Consider the following 22391-nt stretch of genomic DNA (forward strand, 5'->3'; position numbering starts at 1 on the left):
TGGGGGAAGTGCAGGATAATGTTTAAATACAGAATACCGACTTTCTTACTTTTTTGCAGAAATCATATCCTCACACTATTGTACTTTTTTCCTTCTTATTAGAACACTCTTGGGCAAAAGTACTTTAGGGTATTTTTGAGGGTGAGAATGACAATAAAAAAAGTGCTATCTGTCCTGACTGCCATTCTTACCAGCCACTATACTTGCAAATGCAGAAAAGCACACTAGTTTTATAAGCAACATCCTAACCCTTCTTTGCCCCCTAGAAACTTAAAGTGGGATGCCAAAGCATTCGAAATTCCACTTTGAACTCCATATACACTTTATTTACCTATTTCAGAGGGAATGCTTTTCTGTTTAAGATCGTCAGTGCGGTCAGCACACGCTATTATAGTAAGAACAAGCCCAACATGAGAGTACGGTCAGCTGCCACCGTGTTAAGGGCAGAATGAGGTACTTTTGCCAAAGCCCAGGCACTGCGTCTCCAAACCACCTCAGATTCCTGGGCCCCACCGCCGCCGCCTCCCTCAAAAAACTCAAACCGGACCAGGACCCCGCAAGGCCTGAGGCGGCGGCCGCATCCGCAGCCCGCACTCCAGCAGCTCAAGGCTGGCCTCAGACGAAAAGGCCCCGCTCCCTCCTGCAGGGTCTGGACCTACCATCGCTCCGTTGGTCAGAGCCCGGGAGCCCGCACTTGCCACCGGCGACGCAGACCCTAAAAGACCCACCGACCTGCTGCCGGCCGACTGACTGACGTGGAACTTCCGGGAGGCGATTCTCGCGATAATGGAAGCCAGGCCGCGAGCGCCTGCGCAAACGCGACGCAGGGTGGACGTTTTCCAACGCCCTTCTCAGTTTCCTAGGCAACGCGGCCTTCTAAACTGTCCGGAGCCGAAGGGTTTGAGAAGGCTGCGTGTGGTCTTTACCACCAAGCGAAATGGACTCGAACCCGTGAGGGGAGACTGAGAACTAGAAACCGAGAGAGAAAAAAGATGAGAAAAACGAAATGCTTAATCCCTTTGGACGCTAACGGCAGGGGGAGCACCGCCGTAGTGGAGTTGTGGTTTGAGGAGCCGCGTCCGCCTCCTCCGACTCTGGCTCTGATGGGAGGGACGGGGAGAGGAGGCGGAGCACGGGTCCAACGCCTCAGTACTAAGATGGCCTGAGAACTAGGACCAGGAAATTCTCTGCGAGCCCTGGACCGAGCGCCGAGTGAGGCTGGGAAGAAATGGGCAGACTCAGGGCCGGGCTTGAGGCCAATAAGCTTCCAGGGAGGCCAAGAGCCTTCAGTCTGGAGCCCCCAGGAGATAGGGACTCCAATCATGCATGATCATTTGTTACTGAGCATCGACTGTGTTATTCATTTATTTAACAAATATTTATCGATCTTCAGCTGTGTGCTAGACCTACTTTCCTCTCAAACCCTTCCATCAAACTGAATTATCTCCATTTGACTAATGAGGAAACTAAAGTTCAAAGAAGTGGCCTGACCAAGGCCACATAGTAAGTGGTGGAGTCGGGATTTCATCTCAGATTCATGTGTCCTCAAAGTCCCGTGATCTTTCTACTACATCAGAGTATCTCTTCATAGAGGTAACTGTAGAAAGGACATGAGCCACAGGTTGCAAAAACTGCGAGAGCATTTGCCTGTCACCATCCTCCTATATTCCTGCTTTTATTTTGTTTTAAACACCGTGGGCCAAATAAAAACTTGTTACGTTTAAATGAGTACCTCTGGCCTGACAGAAGCCTTGGCTTTTTAAGACCTCTGTATTTTCAGAAAGGCAAGAAGTGTGTGTGTGTGTGTGTGTGTGTGTGTGTGTGTGTGTGTGTAGAACATTCAGAGAGAGACATGGACTCTGCGTGTCTTTTAGTGAGACCTTTGCTGCTAATGTGATCCCTTTGTGGGCCTAAGTTTTCCTGATATTAAAAATAGGTTGTGGCCGCCTGGGTGGCTCAGTTGGTTAAGCCAGAGGACCTCGGCTCAGGTCACGATCTCCCTGTTGGTGGGTTTGAGCCCCAGGTAGGGATCTGTGCTGAGGGCTCAGAGCCTGGAGCCTGCTGATTCTGTCTCCCTCTCTCCCTGACTTTCACCTGCTCACGCTCTGTCTCTGTCTCTCTCTCAAAAATAAACATTAAAAAAAAAATAGGCTGGATAATCTCTAAAGATCTTTCCATTACTATTCTGTGGTTTTTTTTTTAATTTGTTTTTTCAACGTTTATTTATTTTTGGGACAGAGAGAGACAGAGCATGAACGGGGGAGGGGCAGAGAGAGAGGGAAACACAGAATCGGAAACAGGCTCTAGGCTCTGAGCCATCAGCCCAGAGCCTGACGCGGGGCTCGAACTCACGGACCGCGAGATCGTGACCTGGCTGAAGTCGGACGCTCAACCGACTGCGCCACCCAGGCGCCCCCTGTGTTTTTGCAATATTTAATAGAAGAGTGGGTCTGGAACTGGATTTTAATGCCAGCAGTTTTATCTTATGAAATATAAATTGAGAAGAGTTCGTTGAAAATTTTATGAATTCAAACTATATGTAATTTGCTTGAATAGTGGAGCTTCTAATATTTCTGATTCCTGGATACTCTTGCACTTCAGAAAGTATCTTAAGACTTGGCACATTACCAAGCAATACAAAATAACATATTATCTCTATCCTCAAGGCACTCAGTTAGGGATACTTAAATCCTTAAATACACTAGGCACCCAAGGATTTATTTAGTTAGTATTGATGAGAGCTGAGCCCCCCATGTCACACTGTGACTCTACCTTTTCTCATTTTTCTCACTGCAGTTAACCAACATTAAGTTCTGCAGTTGTATACTATAAATTCATTCTTCTTTCAACCATTACATACTGAATTTGTACTATATCCAAAGCACTATACTAGGTGCTGCCTATAAAAATTTTAGACCTATAAAAATTTAGTCTTGGATTTGGTTAAAAGAAATTCCATTTTAAATAAGATTCTCAAATATGAACTAATAGATAAAATAACTAACTACATGTGTGTATATTCCTAAGTTTTCAATGGTGGGTTTAAAATCTTTTGTTTACTCTGTGGTTTAGAGGAGACTGGAAGGTTAGGAAAGTAGCTCTGGGGAAGAAAATAAATATGGACAAGCTTAGCAAATTGGTAAAGGGTTTCCCAAGAGGTTGATTGCAATTGATCAACAGATCTTAAAGTCTTACCTGGTCAATTTCTAGGATGACTGTGTCACCCCTTCCTTTTTTCCGCTGCTGTGAGAAATCCAAATGGAAGTTCAGTCAGCAATGCCTCTATCAGTACTCTGTATACACCTTGCTCTCCCCAGTCTATTCCCACCCCTTCATCAGAAGTTGAGGAAGTGAAAATAATTCCTGGAAAAGTCTAGTTGGCATTTTCAAAAAATAAAACTCTGTGTATGAATGTGTGTGTGTGTGTGTGTGTGTGATCATTTAGCCAAGTGGTGAGTAGGTACATGAACAATAGCCTAGTTTCTCTCTTCAAAGGGAGGTGAGTTATGTACAAATAATGAAATACTATACCGAATATGAGTACCCTGAGAAGTACCAATAAAGTACTCAAAGAATAAAATATCCAGCCAGGGATATCAGTTTGATAAAGGAGGAATAATGTGAGCAGGACTTTGAGTTAAAGAGTACGTGGTATATTTGAGAACCACAAAAGTCCAGTTTGCCTGGTATTTGTTTAGGACACTGAGGGAAAAGCATGGAGAGGAAGGACAGAGCTAGAGCCTGAAGATTCTTAAATAGGGAGGAATTGGACTTTAATTCAGTAAGCAATTTGGAACCATTAAACCAGAAAAGAAACCTGTTCATACTTGCACTCTGTAAGATTTACCATTTGTTGATGTGTGTGAACAAATGGATTGGGACAGTGAAATACTACACAAGTTTAAGGGAAGTAAGTGTGGAAATAATGGTTATGAATGAATTTTATTGAGTGTCCACTAAGTACTCAGCATGAGAATATGCACTTTGCATACTGTGATTCATACAGTAGTACTAAAAGACTTTATTTTCTCCAACTTATAGATGAGAAACTGAGGTCTGCTTGGTTAAGTGATATGCTCCATGCCACACTGCTCAAGAATGAGTGACAGCCTTGAGATATGAATCCAAATTTATCTCCAAAACAAGGGCTGTTTGTTTTTTTCAATAGCATCTTTTAAAGTTTATTTATTTTGAGAAAGATACAGACAGCATGAGCAGGGGAGGGGCAGAGAGGAAGAGAGAGAGAATCCCAAGCAGGCCCTACGCACCAGTGCAGGTTCTGACGCGGGACTCAAACTCATGAACCACAAGATCATGACCTGAGCTGAAATCAAGAGTTGGACGCCCAACTGACTGAGCCACCTAGGTGCCCCACCAAATGCTGTTTTTACTAGACTGACATTTCTTCCTTTTTCACTAAGAAGCTAGAATCAACAAGATACACATATGATTTGAGTTTGTTGTGAATTAAGGGGTTGGGAGGCATCCTTTTTTTTTTTTTCCAATATATGTTTACTGTCAAATTGGTTTCCATACAACACCCACTGCTCATCCCAAAAGGTGCCCTCCTCAATACCCATCACCCACCCACCCCTCCCTCTCACCCCCCATCAACCCTCAGTTTGTTCTCAGTTTTTAAGAGTCTCTTATGCTTTGGCTCTCTCCCACTCTAACCTCTTTTTTTTTTTTCCTTCCCATCCCCCATGGGTTTCTGTTAAGTTTCTCAGGATCCACATAAGAGTGAAAACATACGGTATCTGTCTTTCTCTATATGGCTTATTTCACTTAGCATAACACTATCCAGTTCCATCCATGTTGCTACAAAGGGCCATAGTTCATTCTTTCTCATTGCCACGCAGTACTCCATTGTGTATATAAACCACAATTTCTTTATCCATTCATCAGTTGATGGACATTTAGGCTCTTTCCATAATTTGGCTATTGTTGAGAGTGCTGCTATAAACACTGGGGTACAAGTGCCCCTATGCATCAGTACTCCTGTATCCCTTGGGTAAATTCCTAGCAGGGCTGCTGCTGGGTCATAGGGTAGGTCTATTTTTAATTTTTTGAGGAACCTCCACACTGTTTTCCAGAGTGGCTGCACCAATTTGCATTCCCACCAACAGTGCAAGAGGGTTCCTGTTTCTCCACATCCTCTCTAGCATCTATAGTCTCCTGATTTGTTCATTTTGGCCACTCTGACTGACGTGAGGTGATACCTGAGTGTGGTTTTGATTTGTATTTCCCTGATAAGGAGCGAAGCTGAACATCTTTTCATGTGTCTGTTGGCCATCCGGATGTCTTCTTTAAAGAAGTGTCTATTCATGTTTTCTGCCCATTTCTTCACTGGGTTATTTGTTTTTTGGGTGTGGAGTTTGGTGAGCTCTTTATAGATTTTGGATACTAGCCCTTTGTCCGATATGTCATTTGCAAATATCTTTTCCCATTCCGTTGGTTGCCTTTTAGTTTTGTTGGTTGTTTCCTTTGCTGTGCAGGAGCTTTTTAACTTCATAAGGTCCCAGTAGTTCATTTTTGCTTTTAATTCCCTTGCCTTTGGGGATGTGTCAAGTAAGAAATTGCTACGACTGAGGTCAGAGAGGTCTTTTCCTGCTTTCGCCTCTAGGGTTTTGATGGTTTCCTGTCTCACATTCAGGTCCTTTATCCATTTTGAGTTTATTTTTGTGAATGGTGTGAGAAAGTGGTCTAGTTTCAATCTTCTGCATGTTGCTGTCCAGTTCTCCCAGCACCATTTGTTAAAGAGACTGTCTTTTTTCCATTGGATATTCTTTCCTGCTTTGTCAAAGACTAGTTGGCCATATGTTTGTGGGTCTAGTTCTGGGGTTTCTATTCTATTCCATTGGTCTATGGGTCTGTTTTTGTGCCAATACCATGCTGTCTTGATGATGACAGCTTTGTAGTAGAGGCTAAAGTCTGGGATTGTGATGCCTCCTGCTTTGGTCTTCTTCTTCAAAATTACGTTGGCTATTCAGGGCCTTTTGTGGTTCCATATGAATTTTAGGATTGCTTGTTCTAGTTTCGAGAAGAATGCTGGTGCAATTTTGATTGGGATTGCATTGAATGTGTAGATATCTTTGGGTAGTATTGATATTTTGACAATATTTCTTCTTCCAATCCATGAGCACGGAATGTTTTTCCATTTCTTTATATCTTCTTCAATTTCCTTTATAAGCTTTCTATAGTTTTGAGCATACAGATCTTTTACATCTTTGATTAGATTTATCCGTAGGTATTTTATGCTTCTTGGTGTAATTGTGAATGGGATCAGTTTCTTTATTGTCTTTCTGTTGCTGCATTATTAGTGTATAAGAATGCAACTGATTTCTGTACATTGATTTTGCATCCTGCGACTTTGCTAAATTCATGTATCAGTTCTAGCAGGCTTTTGGTGAAGTCTGTCAGATTTTCCATGTATAATATCATGTCATCTGAAAAAAGGGAAAGCTTGACTTCATCTTTGCCAATTTTGATGCCTTTGATTTCCTTTTGTTGTCTGATTGGTGATGCTAGAACTTCCAACACTATGTTAAACAACAGTGGTGAGAGTGGACATCCCTGTCGTGTTCCTGATCTCAGGGAAAAAGCTCTCAGGTTTTCCCCATTGAGGATGTTGTTAGCTGTGGTCTTTTCATAAATGGCTTTTATGCTGTTTAAGTATGTTCCTTCTATCCCGACTTTGTCAAGCGTTTTTATTAAGAAAGGGTGCTGAATTTTGTCAAATGCCTTTTCTGCATCGATTGACAGGATCATATGGTTCTTATCTTTTCTTTTATTAATGTGATGTATCACGTTGATGAATTTGCAAATGTTGAACCAGCCCTGCAGCCCAGGAATTAATGCCACTTGATCATTCTGAATAATTCTTTTTATATGCTTTTGAATTCGATTTGCTAGTATCTTATTGAGAATTTTTGCATGCATATTCATCAGGGATATTGGCCTGTAGTTCTCTTTTTTTACTGGGTCTCTGTCTGGTTTAGGAATCAAAGTAATACTGGCTTCATAGAATGAGTCTGGAAGTTTTCCTTCCCTTTCTATTTTTTGGAATAGCTTGAGAAGGATAGGTATTATCTCTGCTTTAAACGTCTGGTAGAACTCCCCTGGGAAGCCATCTGGTCCTGGACTCTTATTTGTTGGGAGATTTTTGATAACTGATTCAATTTCTTCGCTGATTATGGGTCTGTTCAAGCTTCCTATTTCCTCCTGATTGAGTTTTGGAAGAGTGTGGGTGTTTAAGAATTTGTCCATTTCTTCCAGGTTGTCCCATTTGTTGGCATATAATTATTCATAGTATTCCCTAATAATTGCTTCTATTTCTGAGGGATTGGTTGTAATAATTCCATTTTCATTCATGATTTTATCTATTTGGGTCATCTCCCTTTTCTTTTTGAGAAGCCTGGCTAAAGGTTTATCAATTTTGTTTATTTTTTCGAAAAACCAACTCTTGGTTTCGTTGATCTGCTCTACAGTTTTTTTAGATTCTATATTGTTTATTTCTGCTCTGATCTTTATTATTTCTCTTCTTCTGCTGGGTTTGGGCTGTCTTTGCTGTTCTGCTTCTATTTCCTTTAGGTGTGCTGTTAGATTTTGTATTTGGGATTTTTCTTGTTTTTTGAGATAGGCCTGAATTGCAATGTATTTTCCTCTCAGGACTGCCTTCGCTGCATCCCAAAGCGTTTGGATTGTTGTATTTTCATTTTCGTTTGTTTCCATATATTTGTTTCATTTGTTTCCATATATTTGTTTCGTTTGTTTCCATATAGTTTTTAATTTCTTCTCTAATTGCCTGGTTGACCCAGGCACCCATTCTTTGGTAGGGTGTTCTTTAACCTCCATGCTTTTGGAGGTTTTCCAGACTTTTTCCTGTGGTTGATTTCAAGCCTCATAGCATTGTGGTCTGAAAGTATGCATGGTATGATCTCAATTCTTGTGTACTTATGAAGGGCTGTTTTGTGACCCAGTATGTGATCTATCTTGGAGAATGTTCCATGTGCACTCGAGAAGAAAGAATATTCTGTTGCTTTGGGATTCAGAGTTCTAAATATATCTGTCATGTCCATCTGATCCAATGTATCATTCAGGGCCCTTGTTTCTTTATTGACTGTGTGTCTAGATGATCTATCCATTTCTGTAAGTGGGGTGTTAAAGTCCCCTGCAATTACCACATTCTTATCAATAAGGTTGCTTATGTTTCTGAGTAATTGTTTTATATATTTGGGGGCTCAAGTATTTGGTGCATAGACATTTATAAGTGTTAGCTCTTCCTGATGGATAGACCCTGCAATGATTATATAATGCCCTTCTTCATCTCTTGTTACAGCCTTTAATTCAAAGTCTAGTTTGTCTGATATAAGTATGGCTACTCCAGCTTTCTTTTGACTTCCAGTGGCAGGATAAATAGTTCTCCATCCCCTCACTTTCAATCTGAAGGTGTCCTCAGGTCTAAAATGAGTCTCTTGTAGACATCAAATGGATGGGTCTTGTTTTTTTTATCCATTCTGATACCCTATGTCTTTTGGTTGGCGCATTTAGTCCATTTACGTTCAGTGTTATTATAGAAAGAGATGGTTTAGAGTCATTGTGATGTCTGTAGGTTTCGTGCTTGTAGCGATGTCTCTGGTACTTTGTCTCACAGGATCCCCCTTAGGATCTCTTGTAGGGCTGGTTGAGTGGTGATGAATTCCTTCAGTTTTTGTTTGTTTGGGAAGACCTTTATCTCTCCTTCTATTCTAAATGACAGACTTGCTGGATAAAGGATTCTCGGCTGCATATTTTTTTCTGTTCATCACATTGAAGATCTCCTGCCATTCCTTTCTGACCTGCCAAGTTTCAGTAGAGAGATCGGTCACGAGTCTTATAGGTCTCCCTTTATATGTTAGAGCACGTTTATCCCTAGCTGCTTTCAGAATTTTCTCTTTATCCTTGTATTTTGCCAGTTTCACTATGATATGTCATGCAGAAGATCGATTCAAGTTACACCTGAAGGGAGTTCTCTGTGCCTCTTGGATTTCAATGCCTTTTTCCTTCCCCAGATCAGGGAAGTTCTCAGCTATTATTTCTTCAAGTACACCTTCAGCACCTTTCCCTCTCTCTTCCTCCTCTGGAATACCAATTATGCATTGATTATTTCTCTTTAGTGCATCACTTAGTTCTCTAATTTTCCCCTCATACTCCTGGATTTTTTTATCTCTCTTTTTCTCAGCTTCCTCTTTTTCCATAATTTTATTTTCTAGTTCACCTATTCTCTCCTCTGCCTCTTCAAATGGTTGTTTCCATTTTATTTTGCAGCTCGTTTATGGCATTTTTTAGCTCCTCCTGACTGTTCCTCAGTCCCTTGATCTCTGTAGCAATAGATTCTCTGCTGTCCTCTATACTGTTTTCAAGCCCAGCGATTAATTTTATGACTATTATTCTAAATTCACTTTCTGTTATATTGTTTAAATCCTTTTTGATCAGTTTGTTAGCCGTTGTTATTTCCTAGAGAGTCTTTTGAGGGGAATTCTTCTGTTTGGTCATTTTGGATAGTCCCTGGAGTGGTGTGGAACTGCAAGGCACTTCCCCTGTGCTGTCTTGAATAACTTGCGTTGGTGGGCGGGGCCGCAGTCAGACCTGAGGTCTGCCCCCAGCCCACCACTGGGGCCACAGTCAGACTGGTGTGTGCCTTCTCTTCCCCTCTCCTAGGGGCGGGATTCACTGTGGGGTGGCGTGGCCCGTCTGGGCTATTTGCACACTGCCAGGCTTGTGGTGCTGGGGATCAGGCGTATTAGCTGGTGTAGATTGGCAAGGTGCAGGGGCAGGAGGGACAGGCTCAGCTCACTTATCCTTCGGTGATCTGCTTCGGCAGGACCAGGAGGGAGTCAGACCCGCCGCTGGAGGGATGGATCCGCAGAAGCACAGCGTTGGGTGTTTGCGTGGTGCAAGCAAGTTCCCTGGCAGGAACTGGTTCCCTTTGGGATTTTGGCTGGGGGATGGGCGAGGGAGATGGCGCTGGCGAGCGCCTTTGTTCCCCGCCAAACTGCGCTCTGTTGTCCGGGGCTCAACAACTCTCCCTCCCGTTGTCCTCCAGCCTTCCCGCTCTCTGAGCAGAGCTGTTAACTTATAACCTTCCAGGTGTTAAGTCCCACTTGCTGTCAGAACACACTCAGTCCGGCCCCTCTGCTTTTGCCAGCCAGACTCGGGGGCTCTGCTTGGCCGGCAGGCTGCCCCTCCGCCCCAGCTCCCTCCCGCCAGTCCGTGTAGCGCGCACCGCCTCGCCGCCCTTCCTACCCTCTTCCGTGGACCTCTTGTCTGCGCTTGGCTCCAGAGAATCCATTCTGCTAGTCTTACGGATGTTTTCTGGGTTATTTAGGCAGGTGTAGGTGGAATCTTAAGTGATCAGCAGGACACGGTGAGTCCAGCGTCGTCCTACGCCGCCATCTTCCCTCCTCCAATCTGGGGTTGGGAGGAATCCTAATGTTAATGTTTTGAATCTAAAGAACCTGGAGGAACACCTTTAATTAGAATAAGAAGTGGAGCCAGTAAATGATGCAGGTAAGAAACACAGGAAAACTGTATGCCAGATACATCTAGGAAAACTATGCCACAAAAGGAAAAGAGAGGGAGAACATAATAGGGTGACCAGCAGTCTAGATGGCTTTAGAGAATTTAAGGAGGTTTGGTATTTAGAAAAAAACTATTGCCATTGAATTAAATGATTGCGAGGATACAAGTTGCCTTCAAAAAAGCATTTTCAGTTTAGTAATGCTAAGGGAAGCAGGTTTTCAAGGGATTAAGAAATGATTGGATGATAAGGAAATGGAAGTAGTGAGTATACACTAATTTAGCAAAAGAATGGTATGGAAAGGCAAATATTGATGTCTCACTGAAAGTGAATTGATTGTTTCTGTATTTAGGGTGTAGGTGACATTACTTCATAATAACACTCCAAATGGATGTACACAACTAAACAAACCTTTGCAGTGTGAGTAGGAATTAGCCAGAAAAATGTCAAGAAGGTTATATGCAGAGCATTTTAAGTGGAGGGAAGTGAGAGTTCGATTTTCCCAGAGAACTAAAAGTGGTTTAGCATGTCTGGGCCAGATAGTAAGAAGGGGGAAGAATCGAGAAATGGGACTGGAAAGACAGATGAAGCTCAGATCTTGAAGGTCCATGATTGCCAGTTTAAGGAGTCTGGACTTTATCGGGAGGGCTCCAGGGAACCATTGAAGAATGTTAAGTAGGGTAATCTTCATGCTCCATTACTGATTCATCATTGCGTGTCAGTTACTTTTCCTATTAAAGGAAATGTTAAGGTTATCAGCTGGATTTCTGCATGATATGAATAAGAAGAGTTTGACCACATAATCACATACCAACCATCAGCAGACTAAATTGAGTTGAAGAACCACTGAGCTGTCTTCCAAGAAAGAAGCTTGTGGACGCCCTACACTAGAGGCAAAAGCTTTGATCGCAAAAGCATTGATTAACTATAGCGTGCTGTGCATTTCATCTGATTACCTTCTAAACATTTAAAAGTTGTTAAATTTACTCCGTGTGATGTGGGACGCGGGATGAGGGAATGTTCACTTTTGTTTACCTGAAAGCATAAAAATCTAAATTTTCAGTAACGTTTTTGGTGTGGATATAAATTTTACCTTTTAAAAAAGATTGTATTAACCTCATGTTTCCTTAATAAAAAAATTTTAGAGGAGGCAGTTTAAAATGAGCTTTGAAGGAAACGAAGGAGGTGATTACACAGATTGGAATTGCCAGACATTGTAAGTATGGTAGTAGAATTGGAGGAATTTGTTGTCTGGTGACCTCCATAGTGTTTTCATATGTAAAGACATTCTATACCCCACTCTTCTCCTGTGGAAGGCTAAGACCAACAATGTTAAATCATGGGCAACAGACTCTGGAAACTTCTCTGTCTCAGGGTTGTCTTATGCGGTGAACTTTCCTGGTATCAGTTTCATTACCTGTGAAATAACGTTGGACAAAATGAACTCTGAAATCCCTTCCTGCTCCAAGCTTCTTTCGACTTTTGAGCGTGATTCTGTGTTCTTGTCAAATGAAGAGGGCAAAGGGTTGCAGGATGTGCTAAGAGACATTTGTTTTTACTTCATGTGTCAAGGCAGTAGTTCTTCCCACATATTTCACAGCACATATTGCTCTTTTTCTCTGGCAGCCACCTTTACTCAGCACATTTTTTGTGAGGGTTCATTATCCTTTGAACAATACCGTATAAACCCGAGACTCCTAGGGCTTAGAGCAAGGAGCCTGATGGATGTGAGGGGACCAGAAGCAGAGGCCAAAGTGTGCGTGGTATGCAGAGGTCCTTGGTGAACATTTTCTAGCAACCAATGCTTAGCTTTCTTTCCAGAGAAAAGATTTTACAAAGTTTTACATAAGCAAGTTGATAGGTTTAGAGCAATTATGTTTCCTTAAGAATTATGTCCTTGTAAATGACAGTGCTGCATATAAATAAATGAATAATAATGACAAATAGCCTGGATATCTGGCATCTAGCAGTTACCTTTAAATTAATTGAAAAAAAAAATTTAATGTTAAAGTGAAATATCTGGAGTGACAAGGCAGTGCACAGTATAATTTCCATCAAATTGCCTTATTCCACTTTCTTCTAAAGAATTTGTCAGCTCAAGTTGATCTAAGGGCATTACTGAATTTGAATTCAAATGTAGTTCAAGCCCCAAGCTTTAAAAACTGAAGTCCTTGGGCTCTGAGCTCCTGATAGGCTTTTGTACCTGAAGATGATAATCCAAATCATATTGAGTCGCCCTACTCCAGGACTTTTCATTTGATGTCAAAGCAACTTCACATTGACAGTGCTTGATCCATCACTAAAATCCAAATAAAGGTACTGTCGCTAGGAAGAAGAAAGTATTTCTTTTGCTAAATATGGCTATACCTTGGCATATCTTCCATTGACAATGAATGCAGATATAACTTTATCTTGAAAAGGTTTATATATAAAGTGTTAGCTAACTGGATCATATATGGGTACTACTTACACACACATACATACATATATAGGCAGAGTCAATATCTGAGGGAGGTGAAAGGAGATTACAGGTGTTTTATTTGTATTTTCTAACTTTTCTATTAGAAACATACTGTGTAATAAAGAAAATAAAATTTTCTGTAAATACATAGCAAAGGAGCTTGTCATTTGAGGGATGCCTATTTTGAATCTGACCATAAAGCAAAGAAATACCTCCTGTTTTCTGAATAAATCTGGATTTTCATTTTATAAAGCCCATTTAAGGTGCAACAAAATGATATAGTCACATCAAGAATGAACAGTTTGCCAAAAGAGAATATGCAATCGCTGAGTGTTCCAGGGGGAGTAAGATCCACGTTTTGCAAAAGGAAGTTAGTGGATGGATTTTTCATTGAGGTGTATTCCTGGAAGAACTAGACAAGGAAGCAGCTGTGTCAGAAGATTACAATGTGCAAGGGGGTAAGGTAGGTGAGGCAGTGATCGGGAGGGAGGAAGGATGAGTCCTGCTAAGGAGCCCAGTGGAAGTGCTGTAAGTAGCGCTTGTGTTCAGCTGGTATGTATTAATACTGCCAAACACGTGTTTAACATGTCAGTTGCTAGGGGCACCTGGGTGGCACAGTTGGTTGAGCCTCCTGATGTCAGCTCAGGTCATGATCTCACGGTTTGTGAGTTTGAGCCCCGTGTCAGGCTCTGTGCTGACAGCTCGGAGCCTGAAGCCTCCTTCGGATTCTGTGTCTACCTCTCTCTCTTTGCCCCTCCCCTGCTCATACTCTGTCTCTCTCAAAAATGAATAAACATAAAAAAAAAATTTAAATGTCTGTTGCTAGAGAGCTGCTACTTTGATCCCTAGTTGATCAGGTCCCTCTCCCAGGCTTCTCCATATTCTAGCCACTAAAGGGGTAACAACTCATACCACAAGGGGCACCCAGGCCGCTGGTCTTGTGCAACAGCCAGCATCTGGTCTGAGACTTGGGAATCTTTTCTGACTGATGAGTGCTGGTACTTTTGCCTTTCTAGGTATGGGTTTTATTCTATTCTGCTTGGAATCCACTGAGTCTCTTAATTCTGATAAGTTGTCAATCACTATGCTAGTCTCTCTTTCGTCTCTTCCTGGCATGGCAATGTTAGAACTTTGTACTGTATTTTCCACATCTCCCATACACTTTTGTGTGTTTCTTTGTCATTCTCTTCTCTCAGTACTACATTCTGTATAAGGTCTTCTGCCCCATTTCCCATTCATTATTTCTCCCTCACATTGTCAAAATGTTGCAAATATGATCATCGAGTTTTTAATTTCAATTACTGTCATTTTTATTTCTAGTTTTGTTCTTTTTCAGATATGGGATGTAACTTTTTATAGCCTCCCTATTATAGTTATTTTCAAGGTTGTGATTTATTTCCACAAACATAGGCATAATTGTTTTTAAACCTGGGTCTTATAGTTAAAGTCTGTATGGGTCTATTTTTTCTGTCTTGTTTTGCTGGTTCTTATTCCCCTGATGCTTGGTTATCTTTGATTGGAGAAGTAACTGGTCACTGTCCTTAAATTATTTATGGGGGTACACCAAAGTCTACTTTGGATGTGCCCTCCACACCCCTAGAGCCTTTATTTTGGTTTTTCCAGGCATCTGGGATCAATAACAACTGAGATCTCTTTACACCAAATTCATGGCTCAGAAGTCTCTGACTCACCCAGGCTAAGTGTACACGTGGTACAAACCCACAAGAGGGTGGTCTGTGGCCACAACTTCTTGAAGATTTTTTGTTCCTTTTCAATTCTCCTGCCTTGCTAATTGCCAAGGAGAGCTTTCTGGAAGCCCGCTGAGATTGAGGGTCAGTGATAGCAGATTGAGATCTGGTTTATGCTTAATCCAATGTGTACTAATCTGGGGGAAGTTGTCCGATAATACTCTTCAGGTTCTTTGGGCTCCTGGTCTTACCTGGATCCATCCAGCCTCTAGTGGCCATAGCAGTGTTGACAGACACCCTTAAGGGTTTTGATCATCAGTAATCTTCTTACCATTTTGGTAGCATCCAGATATTGGCCTGAAAATTCTTTCTTTCCCTAAGTCTATTTATTTATTTTGAGAGAGAGAGAGAGTGCACGCACACATGCACGAATAGGGGAGGGGCAAAGAGAAAGGGAGAGAGAGAGAATCCCAAGCAGGTTCTAAGCTGTCAACATGGAGCCTGACATGGGGCTTGAACTCACGAACCATGAGATCATGACCTGAACCAAAGTCAAGAGTGGGTCGCTCAACCGAGTGAACCACCCAAGTGCCCTGACCTAAAAATTCTTTATTGTGTTTTCAGAACTTTGGTTATTTTAAGGTAGTAGTGTATTTTTTGTTGGTGTTTTCAGCAAGAGTGCTGATCTGAACAACCTAGGTCACTATTACCTGAAACCAGAAACCTCTAGAGAGTTTATAATTTAGTCTTAATAAAAGCATTTTGAGCAGAAAAGACAATGATGATAAGTTATTCTGATTTAGAATAAAGGAAAGACGTCTAGGCTGAACTGGCAAGGAGGTGCTAACACCAAAGCTACATTTATAAGGGAGATGAGACAGAAACCTTCCCAGTGCCCCTGAAAATTGACCTCATCTATGGGAGATGTGGCAGGGTAACACTTTGACATATATGGCAAGAATTTTCCCCACATTTCTTCATATGCCTATTTTCTCTCAGCATCTCTCAGCTTTGACCCTCCCACAGCCTCTGTTGAATCATCTGTCTCAAACTCTCCCTCCATTCTCTCCACCATTGCTCCCTCCCTCACCTGGATCAAGATATGAGGGAAGCGGTCACCAGTATTCCCAGAGTAGAGTAGGATTTTCCCCCAAGCACAAAAAAAAAAAAAAAAAAAAAAAAAAAAAAAAAATACACACACATACACTTTTTCAAACAATTTCAACACTTTGTAGAATCCATGTTAAAAACCCAAGCACCAAGTCTATGATATAGACATCGCAATTAAATTCAACAAACATTTCCTGATGACCTATTTTAGGCTAGGAATCATGAAGAGTGAGATAAAAAAGACACCATCACTATCCTAAAGGCTCCTGATATTATTATGATAATATAATAAAAACATTGTCCTCCTAAATATATCCAGGGGGATTACTCTTCAAGGGACTTTGTAAAATTATTTTCCATGCTTAAAAAAAAAACAACAGGAAGTTTGGATGCACTGTCAATTCCATTTGTAGCAAAAAGAGCAAGGGCCTAGCTATAGATTTTAGTGGCCTATATCCACATGGTCAAACAAGTGAAGAATATAATGACCACTCTGCAGGTGTCAGCAGCACTTACACAGAGCCACCTCCCTCTGTACTCTTGGCAGGGAAGGCCACGTTCCCACAGGAAGTTGGAACCAATGGCAGTGGTAAGAAAGCATCTATGGGACACCAAAGAGAAATGCAAACTGTATGTTGCCATCAGGCACACGGCCTGGATAAGAAGAAACATAAATTTTGCTTTCAGCATTAGGGGAGTAGGCAGAAACACCAGAAATTTAGCCACATCTTCCAACAGTCAAGATTACTGTGAATAGGGCTCTTAATGTCTCAATGCAGCATTAGAACATTTCCCACAGATCAGATATGTTCTCCTTGTCCCATCCCCCAACACTCTCCTTTGCAATTTACTGAAAAGTTGGGTATGGGGCGCCTGGGCGGCTCAGTCGGTTGAGCGGCCGACTTTGGCTCAGGTCACGATCTCGCGGTCTGTGAGTTCGAGCCCTGCGTCGGGCCCTGTGCTGACAGCTCGGAGCCTGGAGCCTGTTTCAGATCCTGTGTCTCCCTCTCTCTGACCCTCCCCCGTTCATGCTCTGTCTCTCTCTGTCTCAAAAATAAATAAACATTAAAAAAAATTTAAAAAAAAAAGTTGGGTATAAAGTTCCACCCTGAGTGAGATTCACCAGTGGGATAAGATGAGGTAAGTTCCTTAGCCTGTGACTACATGGTGGAATTGCATCATACATTTACATTTATGCAAATTCAGCTATTTGAGCTCAGAAATAAAGATAGTTTAAATAATATTAGCAGTACCTCTCTCTTTCTCCTGGAATGAACAGAAACTAGAAGAAGGGAATCTGTTATTTTTTCAAAACACCTCAGTTCTTCTGTATCTTCCACAATAAGAACTGTTTCCTCAATGAATGAGAGTCTAGGTGATTTTCTTATCACATGCTTCTAAATGTGATCCACCTGTTATCTAGAACTAAGGAAACAATCATCAAGGGAAAAACTGCTATGTTAGATTATTAGGTGCCACTACAGATACAACAAAGATCCCTGCTATCCAGTAGCCTTCACTGCCTGTATTGAGCTCCATGAAGAAGGTGAAAACCAAAGACAAAAGGAGCACCCAAGACAAAAGAAGGAGGCTGGCATCCATCAGCCTGAGGAGATTAAAAAACCTTCTTGGAGGAGGAGACGCTTTAGAATGGGCCAGATTATTTCACAGTTGACCATGTGTCACAGAGATTGGTGCTTTTCAGCCAACAACTCCAAGAACATTTGCATTTTATAGATGAAAAATCTCATGGTCACAAAGATTAAGTAACTTGCCTAAGTTCACACAATATGTGCTAGAGCTGGGCTTCAAACCAGGCGGATACTGTAAGGTAACATTCCTACCTCTTACAAGGATAATGTTAAGTTAACTAGGTTCTTAGAACACTTAATAATAAATGAGCACTCAGTAAATATTAATTATCTTCCCTTTTGCCCCTATGTCATCCCTCTACAGCACCTAGGTCAGAAGCAAATGTTCAATATAAAGGTCAAGAGAAAGTGGAGTGGAGGATGGGTTGAACTGTATAAGGGCAGGAAAGTGGTACAAATCAGTGGGGCTTGCCAGTGGCCTCAGTGCAGATCTCATGTAAAGATTTCTCAGGACATAAAATCAATATATAGAAATCTATTGCATTTCTAAACACTAATAACTAATTATAAAAAGGAAAATTAAGAAAAAAATCCCATTTACAATTGCATCAAAAATAACAAATACCTAGGAATAAATTTAATTATTTAATAAATTTAATCGAGAAGGTGGAAGACCTATACACTGAAAACTATAAGACATTGTCAAAAGAAATTGAAGATAACACAAATAAATGGAAAGATATTCTGTACCCATGGTTTGGAAGAATTAATATTGTCAAATGTCCATACTATCCATAAGAGTCTGCAGGTTCACTGCAATCCTGGCCAAAATTCCAGTGGCGTTTTTCACAGAAATAGAACAAAAAATCCTAAAATTTGTATGGAACCACAAAAGACCCCGAGTAGCCAAAGCAATACTGAGAAAGAAGGATGAAGCTGAGACATCACATTTCTTAGTTTCAACCTATATTACAAAGCTGTAGTAATCAAAATAGTGTGGTAGTGGCATAAAAACAGACACATAGATCAATGGAGCAGATCAGAGAGCCCAGAAATAAATCCACACATATACGGTCAATTAATTTATGAAAAGAAGCCAAGAACATACAATGTCCTCTAATAAATGGCGTTAGGCAAACTGGAAGGCCACATACAAAAGAATGAAACTGGACCACTATCTTACACTACACACAAAAAATGACTTAATATGGGTTCAAGACTTGAATCTAAGATCTGAAACCGTGAAACTCCTACAAGAAAATGTAGGCTGTAAGCTCTATGACATTGATCTTGGTGATAATTTTTTCGATTTGAGCCCCAAAGCAAAGGCAACAAAAGCAAAAGTAAACAAGTGGGACTATCATTCTAAAAAGCTTCTGCACAGCAAAGGACACCACAACACACTAAAAGGCAACCTACAAAATGGGAGAAAATATTTGCAAATCAGGTATCTGCTAAGAGGTTAATATCCAAAATATATAAAGGAGCCATACAACTTAATAGCAAAACCAAAACCATACAAACATAAAACCAATCCAATTAAAAAATGGACAGAAGACCTGAATAGCCATTTTTCCAAAGATGACATGCAAATGACCAACATGAAAAGATGCTCAGCATCACTAATCATCATAAATCAAAACTACAATGAGATACCACCTCATACATGTTAGAATGGCTCTTATTAAACTATTATCACATGTTGGTGAGGATGTAGAGAAAAGAAATCTTTGTGAACTGTTGGTGGGAATGTGATTTGTTGCAGCCACTATAGAAAACAGTGTGAAGGTTTCTCAAAAAATTAAAAATAGAATTACCATATGATCCAGCACCACTATTGAGTATTTATCCAAAGAAAATGAAAACACTAACTCAAAAGGATATCTGCACCCCCATGTTCATTGCAGCATTATTTACAGTAGCCAAGATATGGAATCAACCCAATTGTTTAAAAACGAATTAATGGATAAAGAGATTGTGGTGTGTGTGTGTGTGTGTGTGTGTGTGTGTGTGTGCGCGTGCGTGCATGCGCGCAGTGGAATATTATTCAGCCATAAAAAAGAATGAAGTCTTGCCATTTGTGATAACATGGATGCGTGGATGCACCTTGAAAGCATTTTGTTTAAGTGAAATAACTCAGAGAAAGACAAATACCATGTGATCTCACTTATATGGAATCTTAACAAACAAACAAAAAAAAAGCTCAACCTCATAGATACAGAGAAGTGTCTGTAGTGGCCAGAGGCAGGGGATGAGGAGTGTGGGTAAAAGGGGTCAAAAGTACAAACTCATAGTTATAAAATCATTGAATCATAGGGATGTAATGTGCATCATGGTGACTATAGTTAATAACACTGTACTGCATATTTGAAAGTTGCTAAGAAAGTAGATCTTAAAAGTTCTCATCACAAGAAAAAAAATTCTATAGCCACGTATGGTGATGGATGTTAACTAGATTTACCGTGGTGATCACTTCACAATATATACAAATATTGAATCATTATATTGTACACCTGAAACTAATATAATGTTGTATGTCGATTATATCTCAATAAAAAGGAATGAAAACTTGAAAAAAAGATTTCCAGCTGGTCTTCTATTACTATTACTGAAGAGTTGAAAATAAGGCCTTCACTGGGACATCCAAACCTACTATATGCATATTTGTTGATTGATTTCTAAAAAACACTTATACACACAGGTGGTATATACATGATATAGTGTATATTAATAAGTATATATATATATATTTAAATTGGATATTACATGGGAGTAGTTATTTTTATTTTATCTTTTTCTAACTCATATACAGTGAGCATTGTTGTTTTAGCTGCCTGTATACCCTTCCTTTTTGAGGAAATCCCCATTCCCTGGCAGTTTGAGCTCAAGCATGGCCATGTAGCCTCATTACAACTTATATAGGGTGCTTCTATCTGTGCTGAACCTTGAGAGGCTGGTCAGCTGGTGGTAATTTGCAGAGGGAGTCCAGCAGCATGGAGGGCATGACCAGGCCATGAAGTACAGCAGTGCCCATGGAGAAGATACAGGGGCAGTGATACCCATGGTGCCTGTAGAGGCCACGGTGCTGTGTTGAGCAAACAGACTCTGTGGTGGGATAATGGTTAGGCCTTCTTCCTCAGCCATTATACTTCTGATACATGTCTAGAGTCAGTCTATGTTGTTTTTAATCAAGAGTCCTGCTTAGTGTGGTATCCAATAGCCTGCTCACAAACAAAAGATGGTCTGATGGTCTCGACAGTAATTTTGAAACCTGAAGGAAAGCCCCAAATATCACATTGATTTTAACAATAGCCAAAGCGAGTTTGGGATGGCTAGTAACCATTCCAAATTGGCCTTGGGTTAGGTTACCATTTATGGAAATAATACTTCTTTCTCCCTAGATATATGGGTGGCAAGAAAACAATCAGAGTCAATCATAAAACCAGGCCTGACCCTTGGCTCTATGTGGTTCAGTTGGTTTCTTGGCTCATTCCTTATTTTATCCAAAGCCAGGTCAGATTGTCCGGGTGGAATGTTCATAAAAGCCGAAACCTTAGTGTGAACATTTTCTTTAAGGTCAGTGTAATTTACAATCTGTCCAGAGAAGCTTTTAGAGATGTAGAATGTGATGTAGAATGTGACTGTAATCCACAATGCACTCTCATTACCCTTCCCTCCTATTAGAAATTGATTCTGGCACAGTTCCTTCAGGTGGAAAGTGACTCTGTCAGCAACTGCTATTTCGTTTTTCACACATTGGTGTTCCCCCTACCAAAGTATTAAAGCCTCCTTAATGTTCCTTTAGGAAAGGTTAAAAGCAGTTATCACTAACATTTGGAGTTTCATATCTCCTTGTTATTTCTACCCTGCTTTGCTCCTTGGGCAATTAGCAATCATGTAGACTGGAAGATCTTTTCCTCAAATTACCTAAGCTTGACTGCTCTGTATGCCAAGTGACCTGAAGAAAAACATGCCCAAACAAGGCACCTCACCCCGACTGTGGTTGGCAGCATTTGTCTCCCTTTTCCCCTACCCCTATGGCTCTTCCTTGCACTTTAGGACAAGATAACACTGTCACCAAACTATTTCTGACCCCTTGCAACCTGACTCTAGACAGATCCAGAGAACAAACCGGACTTTAACCACAGAGGAACTGAAGCTGACAAAAAGGATGGTCAGCCCATCTCTGTATGTGGCCATTAGCATTCCCATAACTTTCAGAGTATTAGGTAGTGTGATGATTAATTTTGTCAACTTGATGAGATCACAGGGTGCTCAGCCTTTTGGCTAAATATTATTTCTGGGAGAGTCCGTGAGGGTGTTTCCAGATAAGATTAGCATTTGGATTGGGTCGAGTAAAGCAGATTTCCCTTCTCAACATGGGCCGGCATCATCCAATCTGTTGAGGGTCTGAATAGAACAGAAAAATGGAGGAAAAGAAAATTTGCTCCCTGCCTGACTGCTTGAGCAGAGACATCCATCTTCTCCTGTCCTCAGGCTGAGACTTATACCATCAACTCCCTTGGTTCTTAGGCCTTTGGACTTGGATTAAATTACACCACTGGCTTTCCTGGGTCTCTCACTTGCAGACATTAGATCATGGGACTTCTCAGCCTCCACAGTCAAGTGAGCCAATTCCCCACAATAAAGCTCTTTTTATATATATTCTATTGGCTCTGTTTCTCTGAAGAACTCCAACTGATACAGATAGTGTCTCTTAATAGTGCCCATGGTTCTCCTTCCTGATACCATGCTTTTTAATCTGTTTAAATTCACGCATACCCCCTTTGGGTAAATATAAAATATTCTTTCACCCCCTATGTTGAACATTACATTTTTCACAAGTAGGTGTTAAGTTTAATTTTCATTAAACTTATTCATTTTTAAAGTCTCCAAATATGGAAGCATGTTGAACGTGTCTTTTAAAAATGAAGTAGATTCCCTAGAGATTTGTGCCAGCCTCTATAGGGAGGAGGCCCCTG

General features: G+C 40.9%; 1 protein-coding gene across 1 annotated transcript in view; it reads right to left on the reverse strand.

Moving 5' to 3' along the window:
- Window positions 1–851, reverse strand: part of COPB2 (coat protein complex I subunit beta 2) — a 31163-nt gene extending 30312 nt beyond the window's left edge. Inside the window, exon 1 of the mRNA XM_040480322.1 lies at window positions 660–851. Within this exon, the coding sequence (XP_040336256.1) occupies window positions 660–662 (3 nt within the window). The 5' untranslated portion in view covers window positions 663–851. The remainder of the gene's footprint in view (window positions 1–659) is intronic.
- Between the last annotated feature and the right edge of the window lie 21540 nt (window positions 852–22391).

The sequence above is a fragment of the Herpailurus yagouaroundi genome, unplaced genomic scaffold, assembly GCF_014898765.1.
Source record: "Herpailurus yagouaroundi ecotype Mexico unplaced genomic scaffold, PumYag 159, whole genome shotgun sequence".
Taxonomy (NCBI): Eukaryota; Metazoa; Chordata; class Mammalia; order Carnivora; family Felidae; genus Herpailurus; species Herpailurus yagouaroundi.